General features: G+C 44.3%; 1 protein-coding gene across 3 annotated transcripts in view; it reads right to left on the reverse strand.

The window, feature by feature from the left end:
• Positions 1-733: 733 nt before the first annotated feature.
• The window catches only part of LOC143287415 (synaptotagmin-1-like), a 32,272-nt gene continuing 17,178 nt past the window's right edge, over positions 734-15,827 (reverse strand). For 2 of the 3 annotated variants that reach the window (XM_076595395.1, XM_076595396.1), the window contains exons 2-8: positions 15,535-15,714; positions 14,338-14,534; positions 10,578-10,784; positions 9,281-9,442; positions 6,368-6,523; positions 5,165-5,282; positions 734-1,038 (exon numbers count right to left, since the gene is read on the reverse strand). In XM_076595395.1, the coding sequence (XP_076451510.1) occupies positions 734-1,038; positions 5,165-5,282; positions 6,368-6,523; positions 9,281-9,442; positions 10,578-10,784; positions 14,338-14,534; positions 15,535-15,691 (1,302 nt within the window). In that variant the 5' untranslated portion in view covers positions 15,692-15,714. The remainder of the gene's footprint in view (positions 1,039-5,164; positions 5,283-6,367; positions 6,524-9,280; positions 9,443-10,577; positions 10,785-14,337; positions 14,535-15,534; positions 15,715-15,827) is intronic. The other variant, XM_076595398.1, reaches the window with a different exon arrangement.

Here is a 15,827-nt window from a genome sequence, read left to right on the forward strand (position 1 = left end):
ACTCATGCACTCATACATCAATTCATTTGCATTCACTGATGGCGAACATGATAGTATGCACGTCTTGGCTAATCACTTATTTGCTTACTTACTCACGCATTCATTTATTCATTCATTTATTTATCATTCACTGATGACGATCATGGTAGTAAGCACATCTTTTGCTAATTATTTACTTGTTAAATCACCCATTCATTCATTCATTCATTTACCATTTACTGATGACCAACATGATTAGTTGGGGCATGTTTGCTTATTACTTTTGTTCACTAACTTACGCACGCATTCATTAATTCATTCCGGCATTCAGCCATCTACTAAAACTAAAACCATTCACTGATGACGAACGTGATAGTACGCACGTCTTTGCTAAATTATTTACTTGTTCACTCACGCATCCAGGCATTCATTCATTCATTCATTTATCATTCAATGATGATGAACATGACAATATGCACGTCTTTCCCAGTAACTTATTCGTTTACTCACTCAGTCATGCATCCCATTCATTCGTTCATTTATCATTCACTGACTGATGACGTGCATGATAGTATTATACGTCTTTGCTATCTCACTCACTCACTCACTCATGCATTCATTCATTCATTTATATTCATTTATCAATCGCCGATGACCAATATGACGGCCGTAGGGGCGTCCCTCACCCCCACCCACCCTCCCTCCAACCCCCTCCCCACACACACACACACCTACCCCCCACACCCCACCCCTTCTAACACTGAAGCCGGTGCCAGCAGGTGACCTGTTTGCGCGGGCTCTGCACCATCTCGGCCCACTGCTCGCGCGCCTCCGGGTCAAAGTTGAGGCCGATGTAGCAGCGACCAATCAGGTGCCGCTTCCCGTCCTGGTCCACGTGCAGCGCCGACAGCGTGAAGTAGACCTTCTCCAGTTGGTCCGTGGGCACGTCGAAGGTGAAGGACTCGTTGAAGCTGGGGCTGACCTCATTGGGGTGCGAGGCCGTCTTGGTCTTCTTCATGGGCCGCCCGTCGTGCATCAGCGTGATTTTGATGAAGCATTCTGCCGACAGACAGACATACAGAGTGATTTATACGGGAAACAGATACTGGGGTACGGGTAATTGGTACGTTCACATTTGTTGTTGCTGTTTTTGTTCTTTTTTGGGTGTGCGGGGGGTGGGGGAAGGGGCTTTGCACCTTACGATAGTGCACAGACACTAGTCTCTAGTATGGATGGGGGTAAAAACCTGTTGGTAATTTCACACACACACACACACACACACACACACGTACACACACACACACACACACGTACACACACTGACACACACACACATACACACGCACGCACGCACGCGCACACACACACACACATACATACGCGCGCGCATTCATCTATTCATTCATCATTCACTTATGACGAGCATGAAAGTAAGGGTGTCTTTGCTAATAATCGATTTAGTTACATGTATTCATTCATTAATTCATATATCATTCACTGACGACGAACATGATAGCATGGACGTCACACACACACACACACACACACACACACACACACACACACACACACACACACACACACAGAGAGAGAGAGAGAGAGAGAGAGAGAGAGAGAGAGAGAGGACAGTTGGACGCGGTCATGTCATAAATCAACTAAAATTAATTTAGAGTGGTGATCTAAGACACGCTTCTTAATGTATCCACAAGAAACATGTGATCTCCCCTTCAGACTGGGCCTTGTTCTTGTTGAATAAAACATTGTTATCGTTATCTCTCTCTGTGTCTTTCTGACTGTCTTTTTCTAGCTTGTTTTTTTAGCTGAGTATTTGTTTGATCGTTAATTTGTTAAGAAGTAGTCGACGAAAGAAGCATTGCACTGTAAAACGGCACGTTCACACACACACACACACACACACACACACACACACACACACACACACACACACACGCACACCCACACACACACACACACACACACACACACAGCTTAACGCAAGCGAAAGAACTCACGTCACCAGCAAAATAGCCACCAGTGTTTTCAATCCCTTGCATCAATCTTGCTGTTCTGTCATTATGTCTTGGCAGTTTGCAACTGACTTCTATATTTCCATTCTGTGACAAGACACATTTAATTAAACAAGCACTCAACACCCCCCCCCCCCCCCCCCCCCCCCCCCCCCCCCCCCCACACACACACACACACACACCCGGGCCTCCTTCCACACGAGAGAGAGAGACAGAGAGAAACAGAGAAAGAGAGAGACAGACAGACAGACAGGGAGACAGAGAGACAGAGAGAGAGAGAGAGAGGGAGAGAGGGAGAGCAGTTCAGAACATATGCGACGCTTAGTCACCCAACGTAAATTCCCAATGCTGTAGAAAAAATGATGAATCAGAATAATTCATCGTAAAAGCTTGAATGGCGCATAAAACCCTGTATAAAGTTAATATTACAACAAGCAGGAAAATAAGCGACAGAGCTAAACCATTGGAACAGTCTCTCTTGCAACAAAGTCAAACATGCATGTGTTTTCGCATACGCGAGGTATAGACTACGCAACTGCACACACACACACACACACACACACACTCTCTCTCTCTCTCTCTCTCTCTCTCTCTCTCCCTCCCTCTCATCATCATCATCATCATCATCAGACGACAAAGCAGAAACAATGTCGTGCCTTTTAGATACACCAGATTGAAAAAAAACCCACACACTTATCTCTTACCCTATCGAATGATTTACATTGAAACAAGTAATGTTTTTCATCATCCATACTAGAAGCGCACAAAGGGTATGGTGATTCTGTGAATGTCCCGTGCTGAAACCATCTTTTATTTGCATTAACTCCAAGTGTTCTTTGTCGAAATATTGCAAAGTTTATTCTTTTCCACTCTTCTGTGATGACTGTCAGGAATGTTTCCGTTTGAAATACACTTTTGAATGAAAAATAACTATATTGTTTCTTTAGTTTCCATATCAGAATGTCAATTTTGTTTAACATAACAAATAAGTCTATCTTTAAATTCCGAAATAAACTGCTGCTCATTTCCCACTTCCTTAGACATCCACACAATTCCAAAACCATGTTCAGACAGAATCTTTTTAACATAATAAGCCCAGTTTTCTTTACCTAATTCCATTTGTAATAACATCATATCATAAGCCTGTTTGCACAAACGTGATTGCGGAAGCTTCAATAATTTCAACCAATATTTTATGCATTTCACAAAGGTTTTTATATACAAAGGATATTTGCCCGTTTCCCCATATAATACAGTACTGGGTGAGTGAATCGGTACATTCAGAAAAAAGTTTTACTGCATATGTGTGCACTTTCTCCATTTATGAGTTTGCCTTTAGATCCCAAACTTCAGCTGCATACGTAAGTATAGGTTCAATTTGTGTATAAAACAATCCCGAAAATAGATGATAATCAATCGAGTTAAGTTTTTTTTCTTTTTTAAATGATTTCAGTAGTTCAATTACACCTTTCTTTGCTTTCCTACAAGATTCTTCGCACGCATAGTTTAAACTTAATTTTGTTGAAAATGCAATTCCCAAATACTTCACACACACACACACACACACACACACGAAAACCGAAAGACAAACGCACACACACACATCCATTTACACCTTCATAATCCACTACGTCGCTACCTGCCTGTATCGTCTGTCTTCCTGTCTGTCTGCCTGTCTGTCTGTCTATCTGCTCACTTTTATAATTCTTTTTGTCTGGTATCGTCTATTCTTACTGAACCAAATAAGCATACGTGCAATTCCGAACTATACAGTGTTGTGACTGTATTGTATTTTATTGTCTTGTCTTGCATGCATTGCATTGCATTGTATTGAATTGTGTTTCTTTCTTCTTCTTTTTTTAATTTTTTAAAATTTTTATCACAACTGATTTCTGTTTCTGTTTAAAGCTCGGCTTGCTGGATAGCGCGCGTTGCCATAGTGTTACATCACTGATTTTTTGTTCTTTCTCTTTCTCTTTTTTTTTTCTTCCCTCAAGTGGATTTATTTCCTTATCAAATAGGATTTTCGCCAGAAACAACCCTTTTGATACTGCGTTGGGGTTCTTTAAGGTGAGCAAAGAGCATGCTGCACACGAGACCTCGGTTTTTGGTCTCATTCGAAATCAGTAGCACCCAGACCCCTACTCAAGGTCCAGAGAAGAGTTTCAGTTTCAGTTTCTCAAGGAGGCGTCACTGTGTTCGGACAAATCCGTATACCCTACACCACATCTGCTAGGCAGATGCCTGATCAGTAGCATAACCCAACGCGCTTAGTCAGGCTTTAGTGCATGCTAACATATTTGTGTACCTATCGGAGTGGATTTCTTCAACAGAATTTGGCCAGAGACATCACTCTTCGTTGCCATGGGTTCTTTCTCAGTGCGCAAAGTGCGTGCTGCACAATGGACCTCGGTCTATCGTCTCATCCGAATGACCAGACACCCAGTTTGATTTTCCAGTCAAACATGGGGGGAAAGGCGAGGGAACGGGATTCGAAACTACACCCTCACGGACTCTCTACACTGGCAGCTGAGCGTCTTAACCATTCTGCCACCTTCCTCCTCAGAGACAGAAGGGACTCGAACCGGAGGACACTCGCTTTCTAGTCGGCCGCGTTGGGGCGACTGGGCGACCGCTCCAGTATTTTGGAGACTCGGCGATCGTGGAACGTGCAGTCCGTGAATCGATGAAGCGACAGGCGGCAGCAACACTCGTGTGTTTTCTGAGTCATCCACTGGTCTATTTTCTTCTTCTTCTTTTTACTTCAGGGTGTGTTGTGGTGGTGGTCACAGCTGTTGTGCATACATGAGTGTGTGTGTGTGTGTGGGGGGGGGGTGCGTGTGTATGGTGTATGCGTGTGTGTGTGTGTGTGTGGTGTGTATGTGTGTGTGTGTGTGTGTGTGTGTGTGTGTGTGTGTGTGTGTGTGTGCGTTAGAAGTGCGTGGGACAGTCACGCACAAACCACACGCACACACACCTCAACTGACACCTCCCCCCAACCAATGTAGGTCTCTCTCTCTCTCTCTCACACACACACACACACACACACACACACACACACACACACGGACATGTAACAGACATTACTCGGAAGAAAACACAGCTGATCTACAAACATTAACAGAGCTACCGGAGTGACCCCCACCCTGAATACTTACCCGCGGGGTGCTTCTGAGTCTCCACCACTTTGAGCCCCTCGGCTGACATCACCAACAGGTTCAGTTTCTCAGAGGTGGGCAGATACATCAGGCCCACGTGCAGTTGTCCCAGGTCCTCCTGAAGGAAGACGTCAAAGTGTCGCATTGCGGTTTGGGATCCAGATCACCCCAATGATGACATAATTGGATGCAAATAATAGGCCTACTAAGGGTTTGACTGATTGCTTGATTGCTGACTGCTTGATTGATTGATATGGGTACTTATGTAGAGCCTATTCTCGGTCGGAGACCAAGCTCTAAGCGCTTTACAAACACGGAGTCATTTGCACAATAGGAAGCCTACCTGGGTAAATCCCACTGACGGCTGCCACTGGGCGCTCATCATTCGTTTCCTGTGCCATTCAATCAGATTTCAGGCACGCACACATACACACTCAGACGCTGACATGCATTACAGGATCTTTAACGTGCGTATTTGATCCTCTGCGTGCGTATACACATGAAGAGGGTTCAGACACAAGCAGGTCTGCACATGTGTTGAACCGGGAGATCGGAAAAATCTCCACCCTTTACCCACAAGGCGTCGTCACCGAGATTCGAACCCGGGACCCTCAGATTGAAAGTCCAACGCTTTAACGATTTGGCTAGTGCGCCTGTCAAGGGCTACATGAACGTGACTCATTATGGTTTGGTCCAAACTGTTCAAAGAAAGACTAAAAAAAAGTTTGAATTCCGTGTACTATGTACAGACAGACTAACACAACACATGCAATGTGAAAGGAACAGGAAGAGAGCAGCATAAGAATATGAGGTAGAAAGAAAATAAAGAAACACCCATCCAAAAAACAAACAAAAAACACGCACACTCCCTCAAATACCCCCGCCCACACAGACTACAATAAGAAATATACACAAACACACACACACACACACACACACACACACACACACACACACACACACACACACACACACACACACACCACCCCCACACACACACACTAACATAACCCCACACCACCACCGCCTCCCCCCCCCACACACACACGCATATACATAAAACCACACCCCCACCGCGCACGCACACACACACACACACACACACACACACAGGCATAAAACCTACACCCCCACTCCATCCTCCCCCCCGCCTCCAACCCCCCCCCCCCCCACACACACACACCTACACCCCACCCCCCTCACCTCCACAGGTTGCTGCAGATGCTGGCAAAAGTCCAGCTCCATCTCGGGGGGCCACTGGACCTTGCCCACCTCCCTCACCACCTCCCCCACCACCACGTGCCGCTGGTAGCGGTCAAAGTCGCACACCAGGAACCGCAGACACAGATTGGCCAGGTTCTGTTGGGGCAGACAACAAAACAGATTGTTTAACCCATTTCACCGCCAAACTTGCACCTATGCACCAGCTAGGTAGAAGACCCATGCCACTAAAAGGTGACAAAATCATCGGTCTGTTATCCACGAACGTTTTGCTTTTTATGTTCGGTGGTAGGACATGCCATATTTTCTAAACATCGCAGGGGGAATCCCCAGCTATTCTTAAACACCATCTTTTTTGTGTTTATAGCACAAGGAAATTTTGCACTCTTAACTGACTGGCGGAGAAAGCGTTAACTGCACGAAATGAGACGGAGTTGAAGATAACAGGTGCTCGTGTTTTCGTGGCCATTCGTCCGCCTTGGAAGCGAGAGAATTACGAGGGGCACGGACCCGAATCCTACACTCTCCAGAATGTTCTCCCCCTTTAACTCACTCAGTACGGCCAGCCCTCTCTTCTCCTCTACACAGACCCCTCGGATGTCCAGTGGGTGTCTGAATGACACAACCTTTAGCTTCCGTCGTCAGAATTGTGGTATTCTTTGTCAACATTCACCTCTTCAGTTTTAGAGCCTTCCGTTTGTAATATTTTGATGGTGGTAATTGGGGTGAAACGCTGTTAACGTCGTCTCTTTCGCCGTTCGTATGGAGAGAGTTAACAAGATCTTCAGTGGTTGTCTGGACGGCAGTCATTCGGATGAGACGATAAATTAAAACACCGTGTGTTACTAGTATGCACCTGGCGCTGATCTTAAGTGGTCTGGGCGCGACGGTAGTCGTTCGGATGAGACGATAAACTGAAGCACCGTGCGTAGCATGCGCTTAGCGCACGTAAAAAAAAGAACCCTATAGCAACAAAAGACTTGTCCCTGGCAAAATTCTCCAGAAAAAAATCCACTTTGATCGGAAAACAAACACACCTGCAAGAACAGAAAACATGTGGGTGGTGCTGCACTGTAGTGATCCGCTCTCCTTACAGCAGCCCGAATTTCACTCAGAGAAATATGGCATGTAAAATTAACAAACAATGAGGCCAGGAGATCAAAATGATTAATAGTAATGGGTGGTAACTCTCTCCATTCACAAGGTATACAACTTGAAGTCAATGCTGCTTACGCTATCGATTCACCTAGCACACATGTAAATAAAAGTTACATTGGAACAACCCCAGACACTTCCTCAGAACAGGAAACGCCGGGCCCGTCTTTATACCGATCATTTGAGATGTGCACACAGCAGCAATTACAGAAGAAATGCGCAAACAAAAATTAGCTTTTATTCAAGACTGGCATAGCCTCTTTAATCCTGAACATAATTCATGTTATGCAAAAAAGAGTAATACAATGTTACAATACCATGCAACAACCTCTATCTGTAAGACTGACGAAGATTTCGCGTAGTATTTCTTTTACTTCTGTCCTGTTGTTAGAGATGTTTCTGAAAAGGAACGGCATATACATGATACATACTTGTCAAGCTTAATCTGTATGACATTCTATTTAGAATGAAAACAATGGAGTATAATAAAAGCAATCATATAAACAAATGTCATTAACCATATAATCCTTATAAGGAAAATGTGTGTTAGTACACAGAACAAAAAAAAAGTTGAATCATTTATATGCTTGATTTTTTTTTTTTGCAACATTCTGTTGCAGAACACTGGAATTTAAAAAAAAACAACAACATTTAACACTATGGTCGATTAAGTGTAAATGAGTGAATGAACAAGCAATTAAAAGATGTCATTGAAAAAAAAAATGTGGGTGCGTGCCAAAACACACAGGACGGACTCTCTCTCGCTCTGTGTGTGTGTGTGTGTGTGTGTGTGTGTGTGAGGAAATGTCATAATCACTAGTCACCATCACCGTCTTCTTCATTCATCACCATCATCATTTTCATTCTCGTTGTGACCACAACTGCTGCTGCTGCTGCTGATGATGATGATGCTGATGATTCTGCTGCTGCTGATGATGATTCTGCTGCTGCTGCTGCTGCTGCTGATGATGATGCTGATGATTCTGCTGCTGCTGCTGCTGCTGCTGATGATGATGATTCTGCTGCTGCTGATGATGATGATGATGATTCTGCTGCTGCTGATGGTGATGATAATAACGATGCTGATAATTCCGCTGCTGCTGCTGCTGCTGCTGCTGATGATGATGATGATGATGATTCTGCTGCTGCTGATGGTGATGATGATAACGATGCTGATAATTCTGCTGCTGCTGCTGATGATGATGATGATGATGCTGATGATTCTGCTGCTGCTGCTGCTGCTGATGATGATGATGATGATGATTCTGCTGCTGATGATGATGATGATGCTGATGATTCTGCTGCTGCTGATGATGATGATGCTGATGATTCTGCTGCTGCTGCTGATGATGATTCTGCTGCTGCTGCTGCTGCTGCTGCTGCTGCTGATGATGATGATGATGATGCTGATGATTCTGCTGCTGCTGCTGCTGATGATGATGATGATGATGATGATTCTGCTGCTGCTGATGGTGATGATGATAACGATGCTGATAATTCTGCTGCTGCTGCTGCTGCTGCTGCTGCTGCTGATGATGATGATGATGATTCTGCTGCTGCTGATGGTGATGATGATAACGATGCTGATAATTCTGCTGCTGCTGCTGCTGCTGATGATGATGATGATGATTCTGCTGCTGCTGATGGTGATGATGATAACGATGCTGATAATTCTGCTGCTGCTGCTGCTGATGATGATGATGACAATGCTGATGATTCTGCTGCTGCTGCACCATTTACCTTGTGTTCGCATTCCACGGTGAAAGTCTCGTTGAAGCAGGGGTCGTCCACACGTCTCTGGATCTTGGTGGTCATTTCCACGTCGAGGTTGTTCAGCAAATGCTCGCGGCCCGACCGGTGCCTGAAGGACCAGAACTGCTTGGGGCTGCGGTACACCCGCACCTGAAACGTCAAGTGTACACCTGGATATTAAAAGTCAAAAGTACACGCGCACCAGAAACGTCATAATCAACATCCACACCTGAAACGTCAAATGTACCATCCAGGCTTGAAACATCAAAAGTACATCCGCACCTGCAACTTCAAAAGTGCACCCGCCCCTGAAACGTCAAAAGTACCATCCACGCCTGAAATGTCAAGAGTACACCCGCACCTGAAACATCAAAAGTACACCAGTATCTGAAACACCAAAAGTACGCCCGTATCTAAAACATCCAAAGTGCACCCACATCTGAAACGCCCAAAGTACTCCCGGACCTCAAACGTCAAGAGTACACCCGTACCTCAAACGTCAAAATCACGCCCGTACCTGAAACACTGATGTATACCCGCACCTAAAACATACAACAACAACCACATAATTATACCCACAGCTGAAACATTGAAGTATGCGAGCATCTTTCGTTTCTTCTTCTTCTGCTATTAAAAGTACGCCCGCACCTGAACCATCAAGAAAACACCCACAACCCTTGAAGTACTCCCGCGGCCGGAATCGAAACATCAGAGCACAACTGCACCCGAAACATGTGAGTATTTAATACCTTCTTCTTTCTTTATTCTTCTTCCTCCACCTCTTCTTTCTATGACTACTTCCATACCATCAACCAACTCACGACCTGGCTCCAACCCTCCCATCCACCTTGACCCCCCCCCCATCCCCCCGCCCCCCTTTCCCCATTATCCGCCCCACACTCTCCTCTTCAAACAGTCTGTGTAAATATTCCCATGCATGGGTGAAAATAAATACAGTAACACATGTTATCTTTTTTTTTTTTTTTTATGTCGTGTGATTACGTCATAAAACAATTTTACTGGATTTGTGTTTTGTGACTGAGTGACTGAACATTGAAATGAGAGCCTTTGGATGGATTGTTCTTTGACCTGCAAAAGCAACACATTCGGATCTCTTTATTTTGTCATACAATGGTGTGGTTTATTGTTTTTATTTATTTATTTATTTATTTATTTTGCTTGTTTGTTTGTTTGTTAGTACCGAAATGCTTGGGGGGGGAAAGAAAAAAAAGTAAAAAGTGAAAAAAAGAGGGGAAAAAAAACCTCACACGAAAACTCCTCTGACCTTGACATAAGGGGCCATGACCCCGTCCGGGTCGGACACTCTGACGCCGGCCAGCTGCTTGACCTTGATGTGCAGCTTGCCCTCTGCCATGTCGAAGGTCAGAGTGTAGGACAAGGTGGCATCCTTGAGGGGGAAGGTGTGGATAGTGGACCCAGAACTGCTGCTGTCGCTGGACCTCACTGACGGCGTGCGCTTGGACTTGCTGGCCTGTCAGGGACAGTAGCAGTATCAGTAGCTCAAGGAGGCGTCACTGCCTTTGGTCAAATCCATATACGCTACACCACATCTGCCGAGCAGATGCCTGACCAGCAGCGTAACCCAACGCGCTTAGTCAGACCTTGAGAAAAAAAAAGAATGAGAATAATAATAATAATAATAATAATAATAATAATAATAATAATAAAAAAAATAATTTTAAAAAAATTAAAAAAAGATAAACAGATAAATAAAATAAAATATTTAAAAAATGAAATGAATTGAAATAAAAAATAATAATAGATAAATACATAAAAATACTACCAATAATAATCATAATATTTAGAAGGCGCAAAATCTTGGTTAAGTCAACTCTAGGCGCGCGCACGCACATACACACACACACAAACAAACACACACACACACACGGTCAGGGACAGCAGGGCATCATTCACTGATGAGACGGATGGTGATAAATGATAAATGATGTGGATACTTATAAAGCGCCTACCCCCGAAAACGGAGTATGGCTGCCTACATGGTGGGGGTAAAAAACGGTCATACACGTAAAATCCCACTCGTGTACGTACGAGTGAATGTGGGAGTTGTAGCCCACTAACGGAGAAGAAGGAGAAAGCGCCTATCCTTGGTCGGAAACGAAGCTCTTGGTGCTTTACAAACACATGGTCATTTGCACAACAGGCTGCCTACGTGGGTAGAGCCGACTGATATCACACACAGGTGAGACGTGAAGGTGATGAATGATAAATGATGTGGATACTTATAAAAGCGCTTATCCTCTCGGTTGGAGACGAAGCTCTAGACGCTTTACAAACACGGGGTCATTTGCACAACAGGCTGGCTGCCTACCTGAGTACAGCCGACAGACAGCTGCCACTGGGGGCTCATAATTCGTGTCCTGTGTCATTCAGTCAGGTTTCCGTCACGCACACATACACACTCAGACATGTAACATTTTACGTGTATGACCGTTTTGTTTATTTACCCCGCCATCTAGGCAGCCATACTCCGTTTTCGGGGCTGTGCATGTTGGATATTTTCTTGTTTCCATAACACACCGAATGCTGACATGCATTACAGAATCTTTAGCATGCGTATTTGATCTTCTGCTTGCGTATGCTCACGAAGGGGGATCAGGCGCTAGCAGGTCTGCACACATATGTTGACCTGGGTGATCGGAAAAAATTCCACCCTTTACCCACCAGGCGCCGTTACCGAGATTCGAACCCGGGATCCTCAAATTGAAAGTCAAACACTTTAACCACTCGGCCATTTCGCACGTCACGGTACTTATGAAAAAGTATGACGCGATACGGCGCAGCGAACTTAAGCTTACGTCATCATGGTCGGGCGCCTGTGTGACCTGGCCGCCTTTCACCTCTAAGTCAAGAGAGCAGAACAGCGCTACAACCAGAACTGGGAATTATCGGCGATACCTATCCATACAACACGACGAAGAACAAACATCCAACACACGCACATACACTGAGAGACACACATAAGCACGCGCACAGTGACACACGCGCACACACACACAGAGACAGACACACACACACAGACACACAGACAGACAGACAGGCACACACACACACACACACACACACACACACACACACACACACACAACAACAACAACAACAACAACAACAAACAAACAAACAAAAAAACATACACACACATTGCAGCAACAGCAGCCGCAGCCGCAGCAACAGCAACAGCTGTTCTGAATTACCATATTTTATTTTTATCCTAATCCAGTACATTGAATTGATAGCGGAAGACAGATCGATACAGAAATACATCGTGATGCAGAAGAAAAGACCGCCTTCATATTTTATCGCCCCTCACCTTCTGTTGAAGCACACACAATGATTTATTCCCCAATACAGACGCACCTATTCAGCCTCCCCATAACAAACTTCAGAAAGCGGAGAAGGATAGACAAAAAAAAAAAAGAAAAGAGTATGGTGGGTAAATGCACAATATTGGTCTAGTTCCACTGCCTACGCATCGATTTCGGGCATGCTAATATGATTGTATGTACATTTCTAAGTATCGATTTTGAGTGAGTTAGTATTACTGTATTTACCTTTCGAATTAGAATGTGTGTTTCTGCATTCGTAATATGTAGGTGCACACTGATAACGGGAAAGGAAACACACTGACTGCAAGTGAGAATTGAAATTATTTTGTTTGTTTGTGTTTAGTTCTGTGTTGAAACCTATACCTAGACAACAATTTATGTTCATCTGCACATCAATTTCAGGGACAGTGCGGGGATAGTGATCTTCGTTCGTGGGCTGCAACTCCCACGTTCACTCGTATGTACACGAGTGGGCCTTTGGGTGTATGACCGTTTATTCCCCCACCGTGTAAGCAGCCATACTCCGTTTTCGGGGGTGGGGGTAGTGAGAATGGCTGGAAAGCGTCAGATAACAATGTTACGAAATCTGATATATTATCAGTAGAATAATAAGGTTAATGTTTTACGAAAACGAACTTGCTGTATAAAATGCTACCGCGATTATGTGATGAAAGGAAATGCACGTCCTGAACACAGAGGGTGCACAGTGCCGTCCACAGACGGTGTGATACTTTGTTGTACAGATCGGTGTACCTTGTCTTGCGCACGAATACTGTGTAATGAATGATTCAGGGATGACTGTTATGAACACAGAGAGGAGTGCAGAAAACACAAAATCACCCACACACACACACAGAGAGAGAGAGAGAGAGAGAGAGAGAGAGAGAGAGAGAGAGAGAGAGACGGACAGACAGAGACACAGAGACATGAAGACACACAGAGAGAGAAAGAGACAGAGAAACAGAGAGACACAGACAGACAGAGGCAGAGACAGAAAGACAGATAGACAGACATAAAGATAGACAGACAGACAGAGAGGCACGTGCACATAATCATACACACACCGAGTCCCCCTCCCTTTCTTGCTCACATATAAAAACAATCTTGGAAAGAAGAGGAGTAGAGAGGGTGAAGGAGGGGAGATGAAAGAATGAGGAGAGGGAGGAGCTGGAATCAGAAGGCGGGTGGTCAGGAGACGAACAACAACTGCAACAACAAAGTCAACAGTAAGAAGAAGAAGAAGGACGAGGAGGAGGAGGAGAGAGAAGAACAAGAACAGGAAAAAGAACAACAAGAATAAAAACAACAACAACAACAAAGTCAATATTAAGAAGAAAAAGAAGAACAACAACTGCAGCAACAAAAACAACTGCAACAACAACAATAACAACACTATCAACAGTAACAAGAAGAAGAACAACAACAATTGCAACAAAAACAATAACAACAAAATCAACAGCACAAAGAAGAAGCAGAACAAGAACAACAACAACAACAATATCAACCATAACAAGACCAAACATCAATCAAGAAAACAACACCAACCAACCCCAACACCCAAACCCCAACCCTCTTCCACCTACTCCCACTTGCCCTCCACACCCCCTTCACCCCTCAACCTTCCTCCCACCCCTCCACCCTCAACACCACCGCCGCCACCACCGCCACCCATCAACAAACCTTTACCCTCTTTAACTCGATCCGCTCAGAGAAGCCCGGATCGGACATTCCGTCGGACGTTTCCGATTCTTTGATGGAGCGGAGGTTTGGCCAGTACCCTGGTGGTCTGTGGTGGTCCGGGTGAAGAGGCTGCTTCACCGAATGGAGCTCCACGTCCGATCCGTATTCTATCGCCCCGTAGGCTGGCGGGGGTTTGCCTGTGTGTTAAAGAAAAAAAAAAGAAAGGAAAGAAGATCAAGTGGAGGACCCACTGCTACGACAGGGTTGCCCCTCCCCGCCACTTCCCCCTCCCCCTTGCTCCCCATCCCTAGCAAAAATTCGCTTGGATTGTAAAACATACACGATATTTTTTTTATCACACACACACACACACACACACACACACACACACACACACACACACACACACACACACACACACACACACACAGAGAGAGAGCTAATTCCTCGCAGAGAAAGAATGGGCTCGCCTGTGTAAAAAGAAAGAATGATTGAAAAGGAGACAGCGGCAGCAAAAGCGTTGTTCCTGGCACAAGTCGATTTGACAGTAAAATACATAGTCACACTTCCAGACAGAAAATTAAAAAAATACTACTACTAACACTACTACTTCTACAACAAAAACATAAACATAATAAACAACAATAAACATACAATATAATGATGGTGTTGTTGATGATGATGGTGCTGTTTTTGTTGTCGTCAATGTTATTGTTCATTGAGCTGTTTCTTGTGTTTCATTTGTCTGTTTTTGTTGTTGTTATTCTTGTTGATGATGACGGTGGTGCATTTGTTGTCGTCCTCGTTGTTGCGTTTGACTGTCATGATGACGATGCTTTTTTGTTGTTGTTTTGTTGTTGCTGTTGTTGACGATGGCGATGAAGATGATACTGTTTTTGGTTTAAATAATCTTTAATTGTTCAACAGAAGACAAAAGAACATCAACAAACTTAAAGCTTATACTGTGCTCACAACGCTGCACTTCGATTTTAACATGACGGCTGATGAACCATAATTATCATTTGTATCAAATAACATTCATAAACAATAAGTAAAGAAAAAAACAACAAATAAATACATAATATAGTAAAATACTACTACTATCAATATTGACATGAGATGATGTTTTTGCTATCGTCTTCTCTTCTGCTGCTCTGAATAAATGCTATTTTCCTACAAAGTGTAACAGCGACTCACGCAAGTCATCCACATCGCTGCAGGGACAGAATTGGTTGAGCCAGCAGTGGGGGCTGACGATACAGACGACGACGACGAGGACGAGGAAGAGGAAGAGCATGGCCACTGCCACAATGGCCAGCTTGTCCCAGATGTCCAGAATGAGTAGGTAGGTCATGGCAGGGGGCTGCCTTTACACCTCTGAAACAGTACAATATGTGTATCATGTACACAGACACACAGGTACACACACACACACACACACACACACATATATATATATATATATATATATATATATAGAGAGAGAGAGA

Source organism: Babylonia areolata, chromosome 11 (genome assembly GCF_041734735.1).
Source record: "Babylonia areolata isolate BAREFJ2019XMU chromosome 11, ASM4173473v1, whole genome shotgun sequence".
In the NCBI taxonomy this organism is placed as follows: Eukaryota; Metazoa; Mollusca; class Gastropoda; order Neogastropoda; family Buccinidae; genus Babylonia; species Babylonia areolata.